General features: G+C 36.7%; 1 protein-coding gene across 13 annotated transcripts in view; it reads right to left on the bottom strand.

Annotated features, from left to right (window-relative positions):
• Positions 1 to 19663, bottom strand: part of PHKA1 (phosphorylase kinase regulatory subunit alpha 1) — a 143335-nt gene that overhangs the window by 28124 nt on the left and 95548 nt on the right. For all 13 annotated transcript variants that reach the window (XM_059050375.2, XM_059050376.2, XM_059050379.2 and 10 more), the window contains 5 exons: positions 13687 to 13765; positions 11595 to 11761; positions 9034 to 9210; positions 7360 to 7451; positions 6858 to 6997 (listed from right to left, as the gene is read on the bottom strand). In XM_059050375.2, the coding sequence (XP_058906358.1) occupies positions 6858 to 6997; positions 7360 to 7451; positions 9034 to 9210; positions 11595 to 11761; positions 13687 to 13765 (655 nt within the window). The remainder of the gene's footprint in view (positions 1 to 6857; positions 6998 to 7359; positions 7452 to 9033; positions 9211 to 11594; positions 11762 to 13686; positions 13766 to 19663) is intronic.

The raw sequence follows: 19663 nt of genomic DNA, 5'->3' as shown, positions 1-19663 counted from the left end.
AATCAACTATACTTCAATAAAATTTTCAAAAAAGGCAAAAAATACCCCTTAAAAATAGAACTACCATATGATCCAGCAATTCCACTTCTGGGTATCTATCTGAAGAAAACGAAAACACTAATTTGAAAAGATATATGCACAGCTCTGTTCACTGCAGCATTGTTTATGATAGCCAAGATATGGAAGCAACTAAATGCCCATCAATATGAATGGATAAAGATGTGATATATATATATGTAATATATATATGTGTGTATATATATATATATACACACACACATACACACACATATACATACACACACACAATGGAATATTACTCTGCAATAAAAAAGAATGAAATCTTGCCATTTTCAACAACATGGATGGTGGACCTAGAGGATATTATGCTAAGTGAAATAAGTCAGACAGAGAAAGATAAATATCGTATGACTTCACTTGTATATAGAATCTAAAAAACAAAACAAATGAACAAATATAACAAAGCAGAAATAGTATCATAGATACAGGGAACAAACATGGTTGCCAGAGGAGAGGGGAGTGGGGGCAGGAGAGAAATAGGTGAAGGAGATTAGGAAGTTAAAAAAAAAAGAATTCCAACAAATAGATAAGAAAATAAAAAACAACAAAAGAACATCTGGCAAAATAAATACCAATGGCTTTTTTTTTTTTTTTTTTTTTTTTTTTTCTTGCGGTACACGGGCCTCTCACTGTTGTGGTCTCTCCCATTGTGGAGCACAGGCTCTGGACGTGCAGGCTCAGCAGCCATGGCTCACGGGCCTAGCCACTCCGCTGCATGTGGGATCTTCCTGGAGCGGGGCACGAACCCGTGTCCCCTGCATTGGCAGGCGGACTCTCAACCACTGTGCCACCAGGGAAGCCCCTACCAATGGCTTTTAAACTTAAGAAAAGGTGTTCAATCTACCATTTGGGTAAACAGGTATAAAAGTAAACACATATATATATGTATTTACCTATATATGCATAAAATGTCCCTGGATGGATACACAAAAAATCAATAGCATTGATTGCCTATGAGGAGGGGAACCAAGTATCTGGGGAACAGAGGTGGGAGAAAGACTTTCTACCCCTTCACTGTATCCTTTTTTACTTTAAAATGTTTGAACCATGATAATGTGTTATCTAGTCAATATATTAAATTATATATAATATAAATGTTTAATATAATAAAACTAAATCTATACTATACTATACGAATCAATGGATTCAAGAAACAGTGAATGAAAGTCTGAAGAGTAACAGGATATTTTCACAGTCTCAAAGTACATCTCTACAAGATACTTTTTTTTTTTTGTGGTATGTGGGCCTCTCACTGTTGTGGCCTTTCCTGTTGCGGAGCACAGGCTCCGGACGCGCAGGCCCAGCGGCCATGGCTCACGGGCCCAGCCGCTCCGCGGCATGTGGGATCTTCCTGGACCGGGGCACGAACCCGTGTCCCCTGCATCAGCAGGCGGACTCTCAACCACTGCGCCACCAGGGAAGCCCCTACAAGATACTTTTTAATTTTGAAGTATAACATAGTAACTTTACAGCAGAGGAACGTGGAAGATACTACCTTAACCAAGTTGTCAAAGTTACCAGAAATGGGACTCATCAATACTATGTGCTTCCTGATAGGATACACTGAGAAGAACTCAGCATCACTTCAGTAGTATTCTTGCCCAAAATACATAACCTGAATTTAATTATGAGGTGACATCAGATAAACCAAAATTTAGGGATATTCTGCAAAACAACTGGTCTGTATCCTTCAAAAATGTCAATAACATTAAAAATAAAGACTTAGGAACTGTTCCAGATTAAAGGAGATGAGGGACACATAAGAACTAAATGAAATGCATCATTTAGATTTTCTTTTGCTATAAAGACATTATTGGGACAACCAACAAATCTTGATAAGATCTATAGATTAGATAACAGTATTATCTTAACATTAATTTTCTGATTCTGGCAATTATACTGTGCTTATATAAGAGAATTCCTAGTCTTTAGGAAATACACACTGAAGTATCTGGGGGTAGAAGGGGATCATGTTTGCCACATACTGTCAAATCGTTCAGAAAAAAAATGTGTGTGTGTGGTGATGGTAATGATGAGATGATGAAGAAGAAGACAGGGAGGGAGGGAGGCAGGGAGGGGGAAGAGAGAGAGAGAGATATTAAAGCTCAGTGTGAACATCTGAGGGATCTGGGTGAAGGATACCCAGAACTTTTTTCTTTTTCAAATTTTTAATTTAATTTATTATTTTTTAAACATCTTTATTGGAGTATAATTACTTTACAATGGTGTGTTATTTTCTGCTTTATAACAAAGTGAATCAGTTATACATATACATATGTTCCCATATCTCTTCCCTCTTGCGTCTCCCTCCCTCCCTCCCTCCCACCTTCCCTATCCCACCCCTCCAGGTGGTCACACAGCACCAAGCTGATCTCTCTGTGCTATGCGGCTGCTTCCCACTAGCTATCTATTTTAAGTTTGGTATTGTATATATGTCCATGCCACTCTCTCACTTTGTCACAGCTTACCCTTCCCCCTCCCCATATACTCAAGTCCGTTCTCCAGTAGGTCTGTGTCTTTATTCCCATCCTACCCCTAGGCTCTTCATGACCATTTTTTTTCTTTTTTTTAGTCTCCATATATATGTGTTAGTATACGGTATTTGTTTTTCTCTTTCTGATTTACTTCACTCTGTATGACAGAATCTAGGTCCATCTACCTCACTACAAATAACTCAATTTTGTTTCTTTTATGGCTAATATTCCATTGTATATATGTGCCACATCTTTATTCATTCATCTGTTGATGGATACTTAGGTTGCTTCCATGTCCTGGCTATTGTAAATAGAGCTGCAATGAACATTGTGGTACATGACTCTTTTTGAATTATGGTTTTCTCAGAACTTTTTTTTTGTACTATCCTTACAACTTTTCTCTAAGTTTGAAATGGTCAAAATAAAAATAAATAATATGAAAATAAATGTTATGAGATCTCATAATCAGGGAAGATCCTTTTTATTCCTAGGGATCAGAGAAAGTTTCATGGAGGTGACAGATGATCCAGGCCTTGATGGATAGCTAGAATTCCAATGAGGAGAGATGGGATGTGTTAAAGGGAGAGTAGTCCAGACAGAGGAAAAAACATGAACCAAGGTCTGAAAGTGGTCATGTACAGGCTTTGTTTTGGATGTGATAAGTAGTAGGCTGTTTTGGTGGCAGTATTCACATTGTGATGGGGGAACAATGGTAGATAAAGGTCGGAAGTTAGATTATAGAGGATATAGGTTTGGTCACTGATTCCCAACAGTAGTGGTGGTGATGTGGTAAGGAGAGGCAGGGGATGAGAAGGACTTGAACATGTTGACACAATTTCAAGTCTGGGTGACCGAGAGAATGATAATACCATGAAAAGCATCAGGCAGTAGTAGTTTTCTGGTAAAGACTGAATTTGACTTTAGACATGTTGAGTAAGAAGACATATAAAAATGAATTCTGAGTAGATTAAGGACTTAAATTTTTAAAATTCTTAAAGGTATTTAAAATATTTTTAAATTCTGGGAGGGGAGAAGGTTCTCCCCATGCATGATAAGAAACACAGAAGCCAAAAAAGAAAAGACTATATAAAACAAAACTTTTGGGACTTCCCTGGTGGTCCAGCAGTTAAGACTCCACACTCCCAATGCAGGGGGCCAGGGTTCGATCCCTGGTCAGGGAACTAGACACCACATGCTGCAACTAAAGATCCCACGTACCACAACTAATGATCCCCCACGCCACAACGATATTGTGTGCTGCAACTAAGACCCGGTGCAGCCAAACAAGTAAATAAATAAATATTTTTAAAAACCCGAAACTTTAGCATAGAGAAAAGCATATGAACAAAGTTAAAACACAAGTTCCTTGGACAAAATATCTGCAACAAATATAACAAACAAAATAGTAATATATGATATTACTATAAGAAAAATATAAATAACCCAGTGGAGAGCAAACAATGGTTATGAACAGACAACTCACAGAAGGACTACTAGTCAATAGACATAGGAAACCCCACCTCCCAGTTTCTACTCAAATCCACAAGGGATATTGGGCAGAATTCCAAGTGTATTAAAAACCATGCAGCACATCAAACAATCTACTCAAGTGGTTTGATAATAGAGTACTAGTTCTAGTGAGATTACAGGTTTTGATCAGATGTTATGGTAAAGTTAGTATATATAGGATTAGATGAAGAAAACTCATGTGTTAGGAGTGGAAGAGTTGGCAGTCAACCATGGATCATCTGAATTGGTAGGAAAGCATGAGTGTTTCAAGCCCTTGCTTGCCTATCCCAATGACCCTGCTGAATCTTCAGTTTTCATTCAAGCTACAGTCATTAGTCATTCTGTCCTTAACCCTTATCTCTTCTCACCTTCTCTATCTTTTCATTACTCTGCATTTAGCATTGTGCCTGGCACATAAGTATTCAACTGATACTTTTTGAACAGATTGCCTTATCCTAAAGGAAAAAGGAAAGGAATAAAGGTATCGGAGTAATAAAACCCATGTCTTTTTCTTGGTAGTAGCACATAACAAGCTTTAACAGTTGGCACTTGGACAGGGTTGTATGAGAGGGGAAGTCCCTCACAGCATCAGACTGTCAAGAGGCTTATATAAGGAACAAGTTCTACCATCCATAACAGGAGGAGGGCAAGGGAACTCCCAGGGAAGAGGGGAGGAGGGGGGTTATAGGTCTAGGTGTAGTCCCTCAGTAGCACTGTGGGGAGGCTCTAGGTTAGAAAGCTCTGAATGGCAGCAATGGTTTGGGACACTCGTGGCCCAGGGCTTATCTCTTGCTAGCAGATGCAGGTTGAGTTTTGAGGAGTATGCAAAGCAGGCAGGCCCTAAATGGCTTAAAATATGTTTGGGCTATTTTTAATAAAATTGGATGTGTAAAACCTTGACTTTAGTGCTGATGGGCTTTTCAGCTTCCTTTTTAACTTACTCATTAAACAGCATAATCTGATGGAAATGGCATAGGCTGTGGAGTCAGGCCAAGGGGACTTCATTACCACCTAGAGGGGATGAAAGTCCCAGATCCCTACCTAGCCTTCTTTGACACTCCCCTGGCAGTGAGAAAGGTGGAGCAGTGCCTGCCTTAGTGAGAGCAGAAGTCTGGGCTTTCCACTCAGCCTTTGTTGACAGGGGTAGCACCGCAGATTTTTCCCTGGTGCTTGGCTGGAATAGAGTGGTTATTGTTTAAAAGTTGTCTGTGTTGCTAGAGTGCCTCTTTCCTAGCCCTTTGTCTGGGAAGAACGGGTTTTCCTTAGGGCTCTTGTTGTCTGTGCCCACTGACTGGCCTTTTCAGGCTGCTGGCTTCTCCAGCACCCAGTGAGGCAACAAAGAAAACCTGGGGATGTCAGTACCCTCTCAGTCCTCAAATCATGAGGTCCTCAGCCAGTCTGCTGCCTTCTCTCCACCTTTCAACATCTTATATTTGTTTTATAAATAATGTCCTCCTGTACCTAGCAGGAGGAACAGAGAGAAATGCATTTACTCTATCTTGTCCAGAACCAGAAGTCCCATTGTGGTTATGTTTTAAGAGATTTTTGTCTTTTAGAAATAATACTGAAATATTTAGGAATGAAATGATAAAATGTTTGGTATCCTCTTCAAAATAATCCAGGAGGAAGGGAGAATGAGAATATAGATGTGACAAGATTAACCATGAGTTTATAGTTGTTCAGGTTGGGAGATGGGTCCAAAAGTGTTCATCACACTATTCTCTCTACTTTTGTGTAAGCCTGGGCGTTTCGGCAATATCATCAAAGTTACTCTCCCTCCTCTGTTGAGGATGTGTTTGAGGAAAACTAGATTGAAGTAGAAAGACTTGTTAGGAAACTGTAGCAATAGTCCTAGGGAGAGACATATATTTAGAGGTAAAACTGGACAGACTTGGTGATTAACTGGATATAGGGAGAAGGCTTGATGATTAGGTAGGTGTTGATTCCAACAATAGAGATGGAGAATTTCATAGAAGCAACTCCATTTTTGATATTTGACTGCTGACTGCTTTCAAGTCCTACCACTCCCCTTTCCTTTCCAGCCTATGCCTGGGCAAGCTGATAAAAAAGTCTGAGTGTTCCCTCTTTTGGTGCCATTGAGAATGAACCCTCATCCCAGCCTCACCTCCTAATCATAATAAAATTCCAAATCCAGCCTCTTTCCCTGCTTTTTAAGGACCCACACCCTTCTGGTATGTGTGTGGCATCATCAGTCTTGACATCCAAAACAAATTAGGGGAGGGCGGGGGTCCATCCTGCCTCTTCAGGGTGCTGACAACATGAATAAATGAGGAAGAACAGGTAATTTTGTGGGGGAATTTGGGGGGCAGGAGAGATAAGTTCAAGGTACCTAGAGTTAGAGGTACCTAGATAAAATGTACCTAGCAGAGGGTGCCTGACACATAGCAAACACTCACTAATGCTACTTTTTTTTCCTGTAAGCCTCCATATTCTTACTTCTTTTGAGTTAAAACTTTATTTATCTATAGATTTTACCAAATAATGGAGGCTTAAAATAACCATAATAATGATAATAATGTTTATGTTATTAGTCACTTACTATGTACCAGGCATTGTATTAGAGACTGCAGATATTTTATCTTGTTTTAATCTTTACAACAATTCTATGAGGTAGGTATAATCCAAATTTTATAAATGAGGACAATTGAGTGGGTAGGTTGCAAAACTATTCAAATCCACATTAGTGAGACTCCAGAGCAGTGCTATATTTACTATGCTATACTTCCTTTTCTATATGATCATGAAAGTAGATTGATAATATCCATCACTTACTTCATAGTATATAGCATGTAGAGGATATCAGCTTGCTCCTGTAAGCTGGAGGTCTCCTTCAACTGTAAAACCAGTGCTTTGAAGTCCACTTCCCCAGACGGGTCTCTAGGAAGATGTATTTCTACACGAACAGAAGGAACCTTTAGTTTGAGAAAAGACAAAAAAAAAAAATCCACAAGTGCTCACCTTAAATAATGCCCTAGAGTGTTGATCTTTTCACTTTCTAAACCTTTTCCATAAGAGTTTCCTAAATTTTGACAAAAAGTAAAGCAAAAACAATGACACCTTCAGAATGTATGATATAGCAATCTAGTTTTCTTAAGCCTGACTAGAAAAACTTGCCCATTTAAAAAGTGAACTAAAAAGGACATATATCTTCATCATGGTGGCACTTTGCCTACCACCAGTTACTAGCAGAAACCATAATGGCTAGTTCTATTATTTTCTGTAAGAATGGCAGTTTTGCAAAAAGCTGATAGAAATACCTCCTGTGCATATTTACCTGGTCCTCTTGTGGTGCATGAAGTAAGTCAAGTAAGTTGAGTGAAGGCCGGGAAGCCTGAAATATCTTTGTAGGAAGATACATGTGTACATCTGCAAGAGGTTGATATTTATGAAAAAGCTTAGATAATTAAGAGATTAATAAAAATGCACAGCTGACCTCAACAATGAAGTTACATATGGGTTGGTTCTTTATAGAACAAGAATGAGAAGTTTACCCTTTCTTGGTAATAGCAAAGAAAAGAAATATGAAGTTCAGATAAATCAAAGGATATTCAATCAATCAATAAACATATTTTGAATGGAATATCTAGAATTATAGCATCAGCTGGACATATAAGATATTAAATTCTGCGAACGTAATTAATACCACAATGGTGCTATCACTGATACTTTAATAGAATACCACATATAACAGAAAGAACCCAGTTACATTTTATATTTTCTGTACTCTCCCAGAAGAATATCTGGCTGCTAGCAGTTGGAATTGCTTGAGAACAGATAAACAGATGACCCTATCTAGGGAATCAAAAAATGTAGTGGCTGACCAACTTTGAGATATTCCTAAGGTTTTAACTTACAGTTCATTGTTGAAACACTTACCATAACCTCTAAGGAGAGACTCTCTTGTCATTTTTGCCATTTTACAGATACAGAAAGAGAGATACAGAGCTCAGATAACTGTTCAAGCAAGTAAGTAGCAGAGCTGGGAATTAAGCTCAAGTTTTCTGATTCATAATCAAGAAGTATAACTTAATAAAGCTGATGTCTTTGCATAAGCCCTTTGTCAAGGAAGCATACGCAAAGGCTATGTATGCTAAGCTTTTCCCTTTTCTAACTGTTAAATGATTCCCCAATGATCATGTTTAATATCTTTGGTTAGTAACGGTCAATACAATTTTAGACAGTAAGATCACGCATCTCAATCATTCTCATCGTCTGCGAAATGTTAACATTTAGGTCCTCTAGGCATGGCCAAGGAGCCCTTCTGTCCCTTCATATGCAGCTATCATACAGGTACTGAACACTCTTAGGAACCATGACTACTCCTGGCAATGTGTGGTAGAAGACATCCTCCACTGTGAATACTACTGAGGGAGGATAGTAGTCTTGGGGAGAAGAATGGTAAAGCTGTTGAAGAATGATACTGTAGTTGACAAATACAGCTCTATACTGCTGGAACAACTGACTGTATAAGTTACAGCTGGCCTAAGGAACCAGATTTAGCTTACTTAAGGTAGAATATCTCCCTCTCCATTGCAAGGCTATCTTGTAACAGTCTGCAATGCTTTCTCTTTAAATAAAATTACTTCCAAATTAGTAACTTTTCCAAAGGAGGAAAAAATCCTTTCCACATTTTAATACTTTGATGTTAAAATTGAATATGCTCCATGTCTCTTGTTCTGTCTCTCCTTGCTATGTAACTGGTTAAACCAGACTACACAGCACTATCTATAGCAAAACTATACCCATTAATTACCCATTTTTAATTGTAAAAATTCATTAATTTTACAAATATTTGAGCATCTAATATGTTCTAGGTGCTGTCTGAGATGTTGGGGATAAAGCAGTGAACAAAACAAAGTTCCTGCCTACACTGTAAGAAACACCCCACCCCCATCCTGGGCTTCATGTCATCCTGTTCCTGACTCCAGTGAGTCATGGCATTACTCACTCTGTACATGCAGCTCCTTGGCCTTGGTCATCAAGGACATTAAATCGCAGGTTGTCTGCACAGCAGCTCGGAACCGATTTAGCCCTCCCTTCTGTGAGGTAAGGGCTACTTTAGGATGGGGAGCAGTGTGCACCAAAAGGTGATCTAAATAACGAGCAACTTCATCACCACAGCGAGCTGCAAGGTTAGTGGGGGGAGGGGGGAGAGAGAAAATAAACATTTTAGTTACTTCACAATCTACCCCACCAAACAGAATTACTGGCTCCTGTGCCCACAACACAGCACCAAAACCAGGCTGTTTTAGCTCATGGGGGAAAAGAGTTGGTGATCATTATACAATCTCGTAGCTTTACTATTCAGAAACTATGGCCATTTACCAGGATCCACCTGTTCTTCAACTTTGTTGAGACAATATTAGGTTCCCTGAAAGTAGTATGGAGCTTATTATGCACCAGGTGGAGCATTTCATAATCTATGTATGTGTGTGTGATGGTAGTGGTGGTGGCAGTTGTGGTGGAGGAGTAGAACAGGGCCCTTTGAGTCTCATTGGTATGAGAAGACTTGTGGAGAAGGGCAAAAATCTTCTACTAAACATTGAGCCTAGCTGAAAACAGACAGATTCCACAAATGACAGCTACAATTGCTAAAGAAAAAACAAGCTCCATGTGGCACTGGTGTCAAAAGGACTACTGACCACACATTGGTCTTTTTTGTTACCTGCTTCATTTATTCACCAAATATTTACTGCCTACTATGGACCAGGTGGTGTACTAGGTGCTGAGGTTACAGTGCTGAAGAAGACAGATATAGTCCTTGGTCCCTTGGTCTCTGCCTCCCCCATTCACCTTCTATAACATTATCTCTGACTATGGGTAATGGAAACAAAAAAAATACATATATCTTGTGGCTGCTTAATATTTCAAATTTTACATGAACACTTGCAACATTTACAGTTGGGAAAGCCCAATGTTTGGATCAATACTGAAGTTTGCTACATCAGTCATGTATCATCTGGATTTTGATTACCTCTGGGGAACTCTCCAGATGTCTTTCTGTTCTCTGATGTGACTAATGGGAACTAGCAGAGCTGCAGGAGTGGACCTCATACTCAGTGACATCTTAATGACAAATATTATAACCTTGAATACAATCTAGACACTTGAGTAGAGGATTATGAACAATATGGAGAGAAGTGCTCTCCCCATGGAAGAGCTGGCAAGCAATAAACACGTCCATTGTGAGGCCACCAGCGAGTAAACCCAGACAGGGGAAAGTGACTCAGAATGCATAATATCAAGCTTAGTAAAACATATCATTAAAGAGATATATTTAAGAAAGCAATCTAAGAGAATGAGTGCTACAGATGTAAATCACAACTACCTATGCAATAGCAAACAACCTCAATATATAATCAGTCTTATTTGGTTTTCAAAATATTTCAGCTTATGCCAAGATAGATATCATGACTTTGGGTATTACTGATAACAGGAAATAACCTTGTATTTAATATAGTCTTCAAACAAAGAAATTCACTATTATAGATCTTACAAAAACAAATACAGAGTGAATTAAATAGTACTTAGGTGAGTAAATGCTGAGCCCAAATGAGAAAATAGTCCTTCTGACTGCTAGTGTTTTGGTTTATTGTATATAAGATTATGCTTGCTAGCTCACTGAGGAAAGCTAATTTATTTATTTTTCTTCTCTCCCACACACCATTCTTAAGATAAAGAAATTGGCTGCCTTAAGATATAGGCTAACAGTCAGAAAACCAGACAGTGAAAGCAGGCAAACCATGTTTTACATAACTAGAAAAATAATTCACTCCCACGGGCCCTTCTCTCTGTGGGATTCAAATAATGTAATGTTTGCCCTGCCTAGGTCAGCATTTTAACACTTTAGGGTGTTTCTCAGGCCCCCACGATGCTTTCTCACTATATCATCTTTGTACTCCTAGAAGCCAATTAGATTTTGTTCTGCGTTATTTGTCTAGTTGTAATATGAAAGCAATAGGTGTACCACATTGGCTTTTTCAAATTATGCAGACCTCCCCAGAGATTCTGATGTACCCCTATAATATTCTATATAAAAGAACTATATAAAATTAGAATATATAGAATATATTAGAATATAAAATTATAGAATATTATATAATATATATGAAAGAACTCTGATGGAATTTTATACTTTTTATGCTTTTTAATGTCAAAAAGCAGTACATATATGTCTAGTTTTCCTACTACATACTTGATTAAATATCTCTCACTCACCATTGCTTCCTCCCATTTTTAAAGTACCAGTCATTTTATGTACCTGGGAGAGAAATCTCCCCTAACCTTAGTAAGGGATAGTCCAACTCTATACTCCACAATCACCACAGGGATATTAGACCAGAAACCAAAGGTAAGTAGAAGAATGAAAAGTGAAGCCAAACAAAACTAGAAATCTAGGTATATTAAATAGGAGTGAGACTGCTGGCAGTGAGAAATATTAAGCATGATGCTCAACAATAGTTTGTATTCTTGTCCAGCAAGGCCAGTGCATTTATGAAGCCTCCTTACCATTACTGGTTGAACCATAGCCATTCATCCAGTCACCAGATTCTAGCTCATTATCATAGTCATCATAATCTTCACTGTACAATTTACCCTCAGGTCCAGGGTCCATAAAGCTCAAATGTGTGCAGCAAGATGTTGTCAAAAACTCTGACAGTTTACCTGTTTGAATCCTGACAATTAAGAGGGTAAACAGAAAACAGAAAATCAGAGGAAATCATTTTCAAAATAACACAGTTTAGTGATAAAAAGGATACCTAGAATGCTCTGTTGGGGGATTACTAACATTTATACATTAGTACAAATTTTGTAAAAGTAAAAATTTACAGCACTCCTAGACATAGTGTAGTATAGGTTAGGGTACTATGTTAATAAAGACTACAGTTATGGGTTCACAATCCACCAGCAGATCAGTTTTGCTCTTTCACTGCCACATACTACATTGCTAACTATGCCAAATATCTGCCAAAAACTTCCATTGGCTGCAAGAGAAGCTAGGACAGAATGAAGATAATCACCACAAATCTGTTGTATCATTTCAAAAAATACTCAAAAAGACCATTTTGAAAAGAAAAAAATGGTATCTGCCAATTTTAAGAATTATAGTAGATTGTAAGCCATATCTTCCCCTACTTATAAAGCCAAACCCAAAGGGAAAGTCAATAGTACTGATTTTCTAAAGAAGTCAGCTTGAGGGGGCTCCCAATGACCAGATCTTGAATAATATGTACACTGAAATAGACAATGGAATGAAGCATGACATAAAAATAAAATCAGAATCTATGACTTTATGCTGGCAATAAAACTACAAAATTAAAGGGGGTAAGGGAGAGCTTTTTTTTTTAACAGAAGGATTCCAACTAATATATGTACAAAGAATGATAGAAACACAGAATCATGATTTTACAACCCCATTAGTAATAACTGATTGATCAATGGAAGCTAAAGCCATTTGGTCAAAGACTGTTAGAGAAAGGATAATGGAATCTAGACACGAATGGAGGATTATGAAGAATATGTAGAGAAGTGCTCTCCCCATGGAAGGGCTGGCAAGCAATAGACACGTCCATTGTGAGGTCACCAATGAGTCAACTCAGACAGGGGAAAGTGACTCAGAAGATAACATTTTAAACAAACTGAGAGACATTCTGCAAAATAACTGACCTTCTTTCTTTAAAACTGTAATGAAAATTGTAATGAAATATTAACAAACAGCTGGGGAATTGCTCTAGATTAAAAGACATCAAGGAGATATAATAACTAAAAGCCAACAAGTGATCTTTCATTGGAGCTGGAGTGGGAAAAAAGCTATGGGAAAACATTATTGAGACAACTGGGTAATTTTGAATATGGACTCTATATTAGATAATAGTATCATATCAATATTAACTTTTCTGAGTGTGCTGATTATATTATAGTCATGTATGAGAATGCCCTCTTTCTTAGAAGACAGAAACTGAAGTATTTAGGGTTGAAGAGTCATGATATCTCTGACCAACTCTCACACACTTTAGCGAAAAAAGTGTGTGTGCCTCTGTGTGTGTGTGTGTCTGTGCGTGTGCACATATGTATGTGTGAGAGAGGGAGAAGGGTAGGGAACAAGAGAGGAAGGGAGGGAGGAGAGGAAGGCAGGGAGGGAAGGGGGAGAGAGAGAACACACAAGTGGGACAGATGTTAATAACAGGTGAGTCTTGAGGGAGGGTATATGGTATTCAATAAGATTCTTGCATATTTGTGTCTACTTGAAATTTTTCAAAATAAAAACTTAGGGAAAAAAGAAAAGCAGTGAGAATTCAATAGTCCAGTAACCTACCTTCCTCCCTCCTTCCCCCCCTCCCTTCCATTCTTCCTTCCTTCCAGGGTAAGTTTCCTGATCCACTGAATTTATGGGGTGCAGGCAAAGAACAGGGTGGGGAAAAATTCCAACCCTTCTCTTTAACATTAAATTCCTTGATTCAATCTATCAAACACCAGCTCCTGGAATAGGATGGGTATATGTTGCTAAAGATACAGAGAAAGGCATCGCAAGTCTACCATTACTATACCCAGCATCCAAATTTCACTTCATTTCACTACTGAGTGCATAGAGGTCACTTACCTTGCCCCACCAAAATAGCCATCCTGCATTTTTCGGAGTGCTGCCAGGATACTTGAATTCAAGCTGGTTCCATCTTCATCTTAAAATGAAGAGAATTTTAAAACAATCTTTGTGGTTTTAACTTTGAAATAAGGGGAATCTTTCAATTATTTTAAACCAACTTTCTGGTGGTGATGGTACAAATGATTTAGACAGTCCTCGTTGACCACCCTGTATTTCAACACTTCATCTGAGAGCCAATGATGCTGCAGAATGGGAAATGGTAAGGGATGATGACCAAGAGAGAAGAGTTCCTCACAGACAGTATCTTATTTATTGTAAGTACTTAGCACATTGCCTGACTGCAGAACACAGAATGATTACTGAATGCTGACAATAATAACAACAGCAACCATATGTTGAATGTTATGTGCTGAGTACAGTGATGAACATTTTATACATTATCTCATCCAATGAGCTTTGGTTTACATGTGCGTATGTGGGTAGGCATAAAAAATATTTAGAAGGCTAACAATTATCCAACTTTATGTGAAGGGGATCATACTACACATACTCTTTTGTGATCCACTTTTTCTAATTCTTTGCAAAAGCTAAAAATGATTCCATAACATATTTAGACTGTTGTATTATAAGCAACACTGTGATGCAATTTTTCTATTATTTCCTTAGGATAAATTCTTACAAGTAGAACTGTTAGAACAAAGGGAACACTTACTAAAAACTTTATAGACTGCCAAACTGCACACTAAAAAAGTTGTGCCACTATGTCTACCATCAGTATAGAAAGTGATTGTTTCCCCACATCTTTAACAACAATGGTGTTAATAATCTTTTTAATCTTTGTTTATCTGATATGTTAAAAAATACATTGTTTTAATTTTAGTACTAGTAAGATTGAGCATGTTTTCATGTATAGACTGGCTATTTGTATTTCTTTTATGAATTGCCTGTTCATGTTCTTTTCCCATTTTCTTTTTTTGGTGGTTCGAAAACTTTGACAATAAGCCGTTAGTTCTCATCCAAATTAACTGTAGATTTTTGAAAGTGGTGACAGGTACATAGGTAACCAACATATAGAGCTTGTTTGGTGAATCTTCATCTTCATTACGAATTCATTATGTATTTATTTATATTCTTTTGCTGCTATTTGGATTGCTGTCTTTATCATTATTGTAATTCCAATGGATCTATCTACTCTTGTTTTTAGTTTTTTAAAAATCTGGTTATTCTTGTATATTTTCTCTTCCATATGCAATTTAGATTCAGCTTGTTCATAAAAATTTGTCTTTATTTTGATTTGGAATTCACTGAATTGATAGATTAATTTAATAAGAATGAACATCTTCTCAATATTAACTATTTCCATCTAGCAACATGGTATGTCTGTCTAGTAATTAAAATCTTCATTTATGTTTTTTATTACCTTTATAATTTTTTACATAGTTTTATGCATATTTCTTATTAAGCTTATTCTTTTTTTAAATTAATTTTTATTGGCGTACAGTTGCTTTGCAATGTTGTGTTAGTTTCTGCTGTACAGCAAAATGAATCAGTTATACATATACATATACCCTCTCTTTGTCAGATTTCCTTCCCTTTTAGGTTACCACAGAGCACTGAGTAGTTTCCCTGTGCTATACAATTGGTTCTCATTAGTTATCTATTTTATACACAGTAGTGTATATATGTCAATCTCAATCTCCCAATTCATCCCACCCCCTTGTTCTCCCTTGGTATCCATAAGTTTGTTCTCTATATCTGTGTCTCTATTTCTTAAGCTTATTCTTATATTATTTACTTTTCTAGAAATTTGTCAGTTTTATCTAGATTTATAAAATTGTATTTGGTATTCTTTTATAATTTGTAGACTCCTCCATTTCTGTTGCTATATCCCCTTCCTCATTCTTAACATTATTTTTATTATCTATATTTTTTCTCTTTATTCTGAAGTCTATTTTACCAGATATTAATATGGCCACTTCTGATTTTTAAAATTAATTTTACATGGCATATTTTTCCATTATTTTATTCTAGTCTACCTATATTGTTACATATGAAGTGAATCTCATGGAGACACCATATGTGGGTCATTTTAAAATCTACTCTGCCAATCTCAGTCTTTTAATTGGTATATTTAGGCTATTTACAGTTAATGTAATTATTGATATATTAAGAATGAGTCTGCCATTTTACTTATTGTTTTTTGTTTGTTCCTCTGTTCTTGTACTTTTTCTTCCTGCTTTCTAAAACACAAGAATTCCATTTTCATTTATCTATAGTGTTTTTTTAACATCTTTATTGGAGTATAATTACTTTACAATGGTGTGTTAGTTTCTGCTTTACAACAAAGTGAATCAGTTATACATATACATATGTTCCCCTATCTCTTTCCTCTTGCATCTCCCTCCCTCCCACCCTCCCTATCCCACCCCTCTAGGTGGTCACAAACCACTTAGCTAATCTCCCTGTGCCATGCAGCTGCTTCCCACTAGCTATCCACCCTATGTTTGGTAGTGTATATATGTCCATGCCACTCTCTCACTTCGTCACAGCTTACCCTTCCCCCTCACCATATCCTCAAGTCCATGCTCTAGTAGGTCTGTGTTTTTTACTTTATCTCCTTGTATAGACTTCTTAGTGGTTACCCTAGGTATTACATAATATATACAAACATGTATTATACATATATCACTGTCTATTAGTGTCAACATTTCACGAGTTTAAAGTGATGTGTAAAAACCTTATTTCCTTTTTTTTTACATCTTATTGGAGTATAATTGCTTTACAATGTTTATGCTTGAAAAAAAACTTATTTCCTTTTCAGTCCCTTACCTCCCCCAATATATAAGTACATTAAAGATCTCCTCTACATACTTTGAGAACCATATCAGTGTTATGATTTTTGCTTCAAACGTCAAACATAATTTAGAAAACTGAAGTGGAGAAAGTCTATTGTATTTACCTGTATTCTTACTCTTTCAACTGTTGTTTTTCTTGCTTGATGTTCCAACATTCCATCTTGCATTATTTCCTTTTTATTTTAAGAACTTCCTTTAAGCTATTCTTTTAGAGCAGATCTCCTTCAGACAAATTCATTTAGTTTTGCTTCACCTGAGAATGTCGTTTTTCCTTTATTCTTCAAGTACATTTTAACTGGATACAGAATTCTTAGTTTATTAATTCTTTTCTTTAAGCACTTGAAAAATGTTATGCCACTTCCCTCTGTTCTCCAAGGTTTTTGATGAGATCTGCTGTCATTCTAGTTGTTTTCCCACATAGACAATGTATCATTTCTCTTACTGCTTTCAGGATTTTTTCTTTTTCTTTAATTTTCAGGAGTTTGATCATTATGTTTTGGCATGGATTTCTTTGGGTTTTTCCTATTTGGAACTCTCTCAGCTTTTTGAATCTGTAGGTTTATGCCTTTTGCCATTTTTGTCAGCCATAATTAGTTGGAATACTTTTTTCAGCCCTATATTCTTTTTCCTCTCCTTCTGGGACTCATAGGTCTCTGAGGCTCTGTTCATATTTTTCAGTCTGTTTTTACTATTGTTCACTTCTATAGTTCTATCTTCAAGTTCAGTCTATTTTCTTCTGCTACTGAGCCTATCTAGGTAAGTTTTTCATTTCAGTTATTATAGTTTTCAATTCTAAAACTTTCATTTGGTTCTCCATCTCTTCAATTTCTTTGCCGAGACTTCCTACTTTCAAGTTTAAAGTGTGGTTGTAATTGCTTGGTAAAGTATTTTTATGATGACTGCCTTAAAATCTTTGTTGTAATTCCAACATCTTTGTCATCCTGGTATTGGTATCTGTTGATCAACTTTTCTCATTGAAGTTGAGATTTTCCTGGGCATTGGTATGAGTGATTTTCTATGTATTCTGGAAATTTGGGGTATCATCTTACAAGACTGTGGATCTTATTGAATCTTCTGATTCAGCAAGTCTTCTCTGATATTGTGCAGCAGGGAAGGGAGCACTGCCTTGTTACTACTAGGTGGGTGTGGAAGGAGTTCCTCTACTGTTCAGTAAGGATGAAAGTCTAAGCTCAGACACTATCCCTAAGGAGGGAGGGGGCACCTCTTCACAACTGTGTGAAGGCAGTAGTCTAGGTTCCCCACACAGCTTCGCTGATAGGGATGGGAATGGGGCTGTAGTTTTTTTTTCTGTGGTATTTGGGTAGATTAGAACACATTTATTGTCTAGACGTTTTCTGTCTGGCTAGGCTGTCCCTTTCCTGTTCCTTTGGCTAGAGGGAGAAGGTCTTTCCTGGACCTTTTAAAATCTGTACCCATTTGTGCTTCTGGGATGATAACTTCTCCAGCACCCAGTCCAGGATATATGAGGCAGAAGGAAAACACAGGAAATTCACTGCTGTGTCATTTCTTAGGTTCAAAGTCCCTAGCCAGTCTTCCTTCTTTTTTCCAACTTTCAGAGTCTTCTTATGTTTGTATTATAGTAATGTCCAGGGTTTTTAGTTGTACTTAGCAGAAAGAATAGGGAGAAGTGAGTCTATTCCTTTTTGTCTTGAAACAGAACTCTTTTATTTTTTTCAAAAGTGAAAATATTCAAGAATATGAAAATTTCTAAACATGACTTTGGCCAAATCTCTTAAGTTTTGATTAGTAGTGGTATTATTTTTCATTTTAAAACACTACCTAATTTCAAATTCGATTTCCTCTTTAATCCAAGAATTATTTGCAAAAATTTTAATTCCTTCATGGTCAGGTTTTTAAGAAATTATTTTTGTTTTAATTAATTTTATGTGCTATGTCTGGCAATATCATCTATATTATTTCTACTTTTAAAAAAATAAACATTCTTTGTGTATTCTGTCTTTCTGGGTATACTTTCACATACACCCATAAACACAAAAATCAAGTCTGTTAATCCTCAATATCTTTAATTATTTTGTATAATGTATCTATGACATTATGATAGAGATGTTATAGTTTCCCCACTATGACTGTACAATGGATTTATCATATTGTCCTTAAGTTTTCCTAAATATCTGCTTTATGCATGTCACTGATATTCTTCAGTAGATAAAAATTTATAAATTTTCCACCGTCTTCATGTACTATAACTCTTATCAATATAAAATATCCTTTATATCCCATTTACTGATTTGTGCCTTGAATTCTATTTGCTATTTTTTATATTAATATTGCCATCATTGCTTTCTTTTTGTTAGCATTTACATGATATTTCTTTATGTCTTCCTTTATTTTCTGTTTTTCCATACAATTTTATTTTAGGGATAGCTTTTGTAAGTAGCATCTAGCTAGATTTTGTTTTTACCTATCCTAGGAATCTATTTAATATGGGAATTTAACTAATTCACATTTTAATGTGATCACTAATATGTTCATTCTCATTTCACCAGCACAAAATTTTCCCTGACAAAAATACACAGCTATTAGTAATGTAGGTTTTGGAGACTGACAGACCTGGTTTGAGGCCTGATTCTGTTGCCTACTAGCTTTGTGACTACACAATGAGTCACCTTCTTCATCTATAAAATGGGGGCTATTAATAGTACCTACCTGAATAGGGTTGTTGTAGAGATGTCAAAATAATGCACTGAAAGCACTTAGCTCAGTGCCTGGCACAGAGAAAGTGCTCAATAAACATTGCAGTTATTATTGCTATTGATACTTCTATTTTGTGTTGTGTGACCATGTACCAAGTATCAAAACTCTGTGATTTAAATCTAGATCTTAATTTTATTCTTCTTCCCAAGCCATGGCTGTATATCTCATCCCAACTATTAGGCATTTCAATTTTGAAACCTCTTTGTCACTACAAACTCAACATGTCCCTTTACAACTGGCATCTTCCTTTATAATTTCTCTGCTTTTATTAATGGCAGCATTATTTACCTAGTCTCTCTAAATGTTGGCATTATCTTGATTAATATCTCATACCTAGCCAGTCAACACCTGACTTGCAGGTGGTGTTTAAAATGACTCTTGTA

Source organism: Kogia breviceps, chromosome X (assembly GCF_026419965.1).
Source record: "Kogia breviceps isolate mKogBre1 chromosome X, mKogBre1 haplotype 1, whole genome shotgun sequence".
NCBI lineage: Eukaryota > Metazoa > Chordata > Mammalia > Artiodactyla > Physeteridae > Kogia > Kogia breviceps.
Note: the sequence above shows the minus strand (reverse complement) of the source record. Positions and strands in the feature narration are given on the sequence as shown.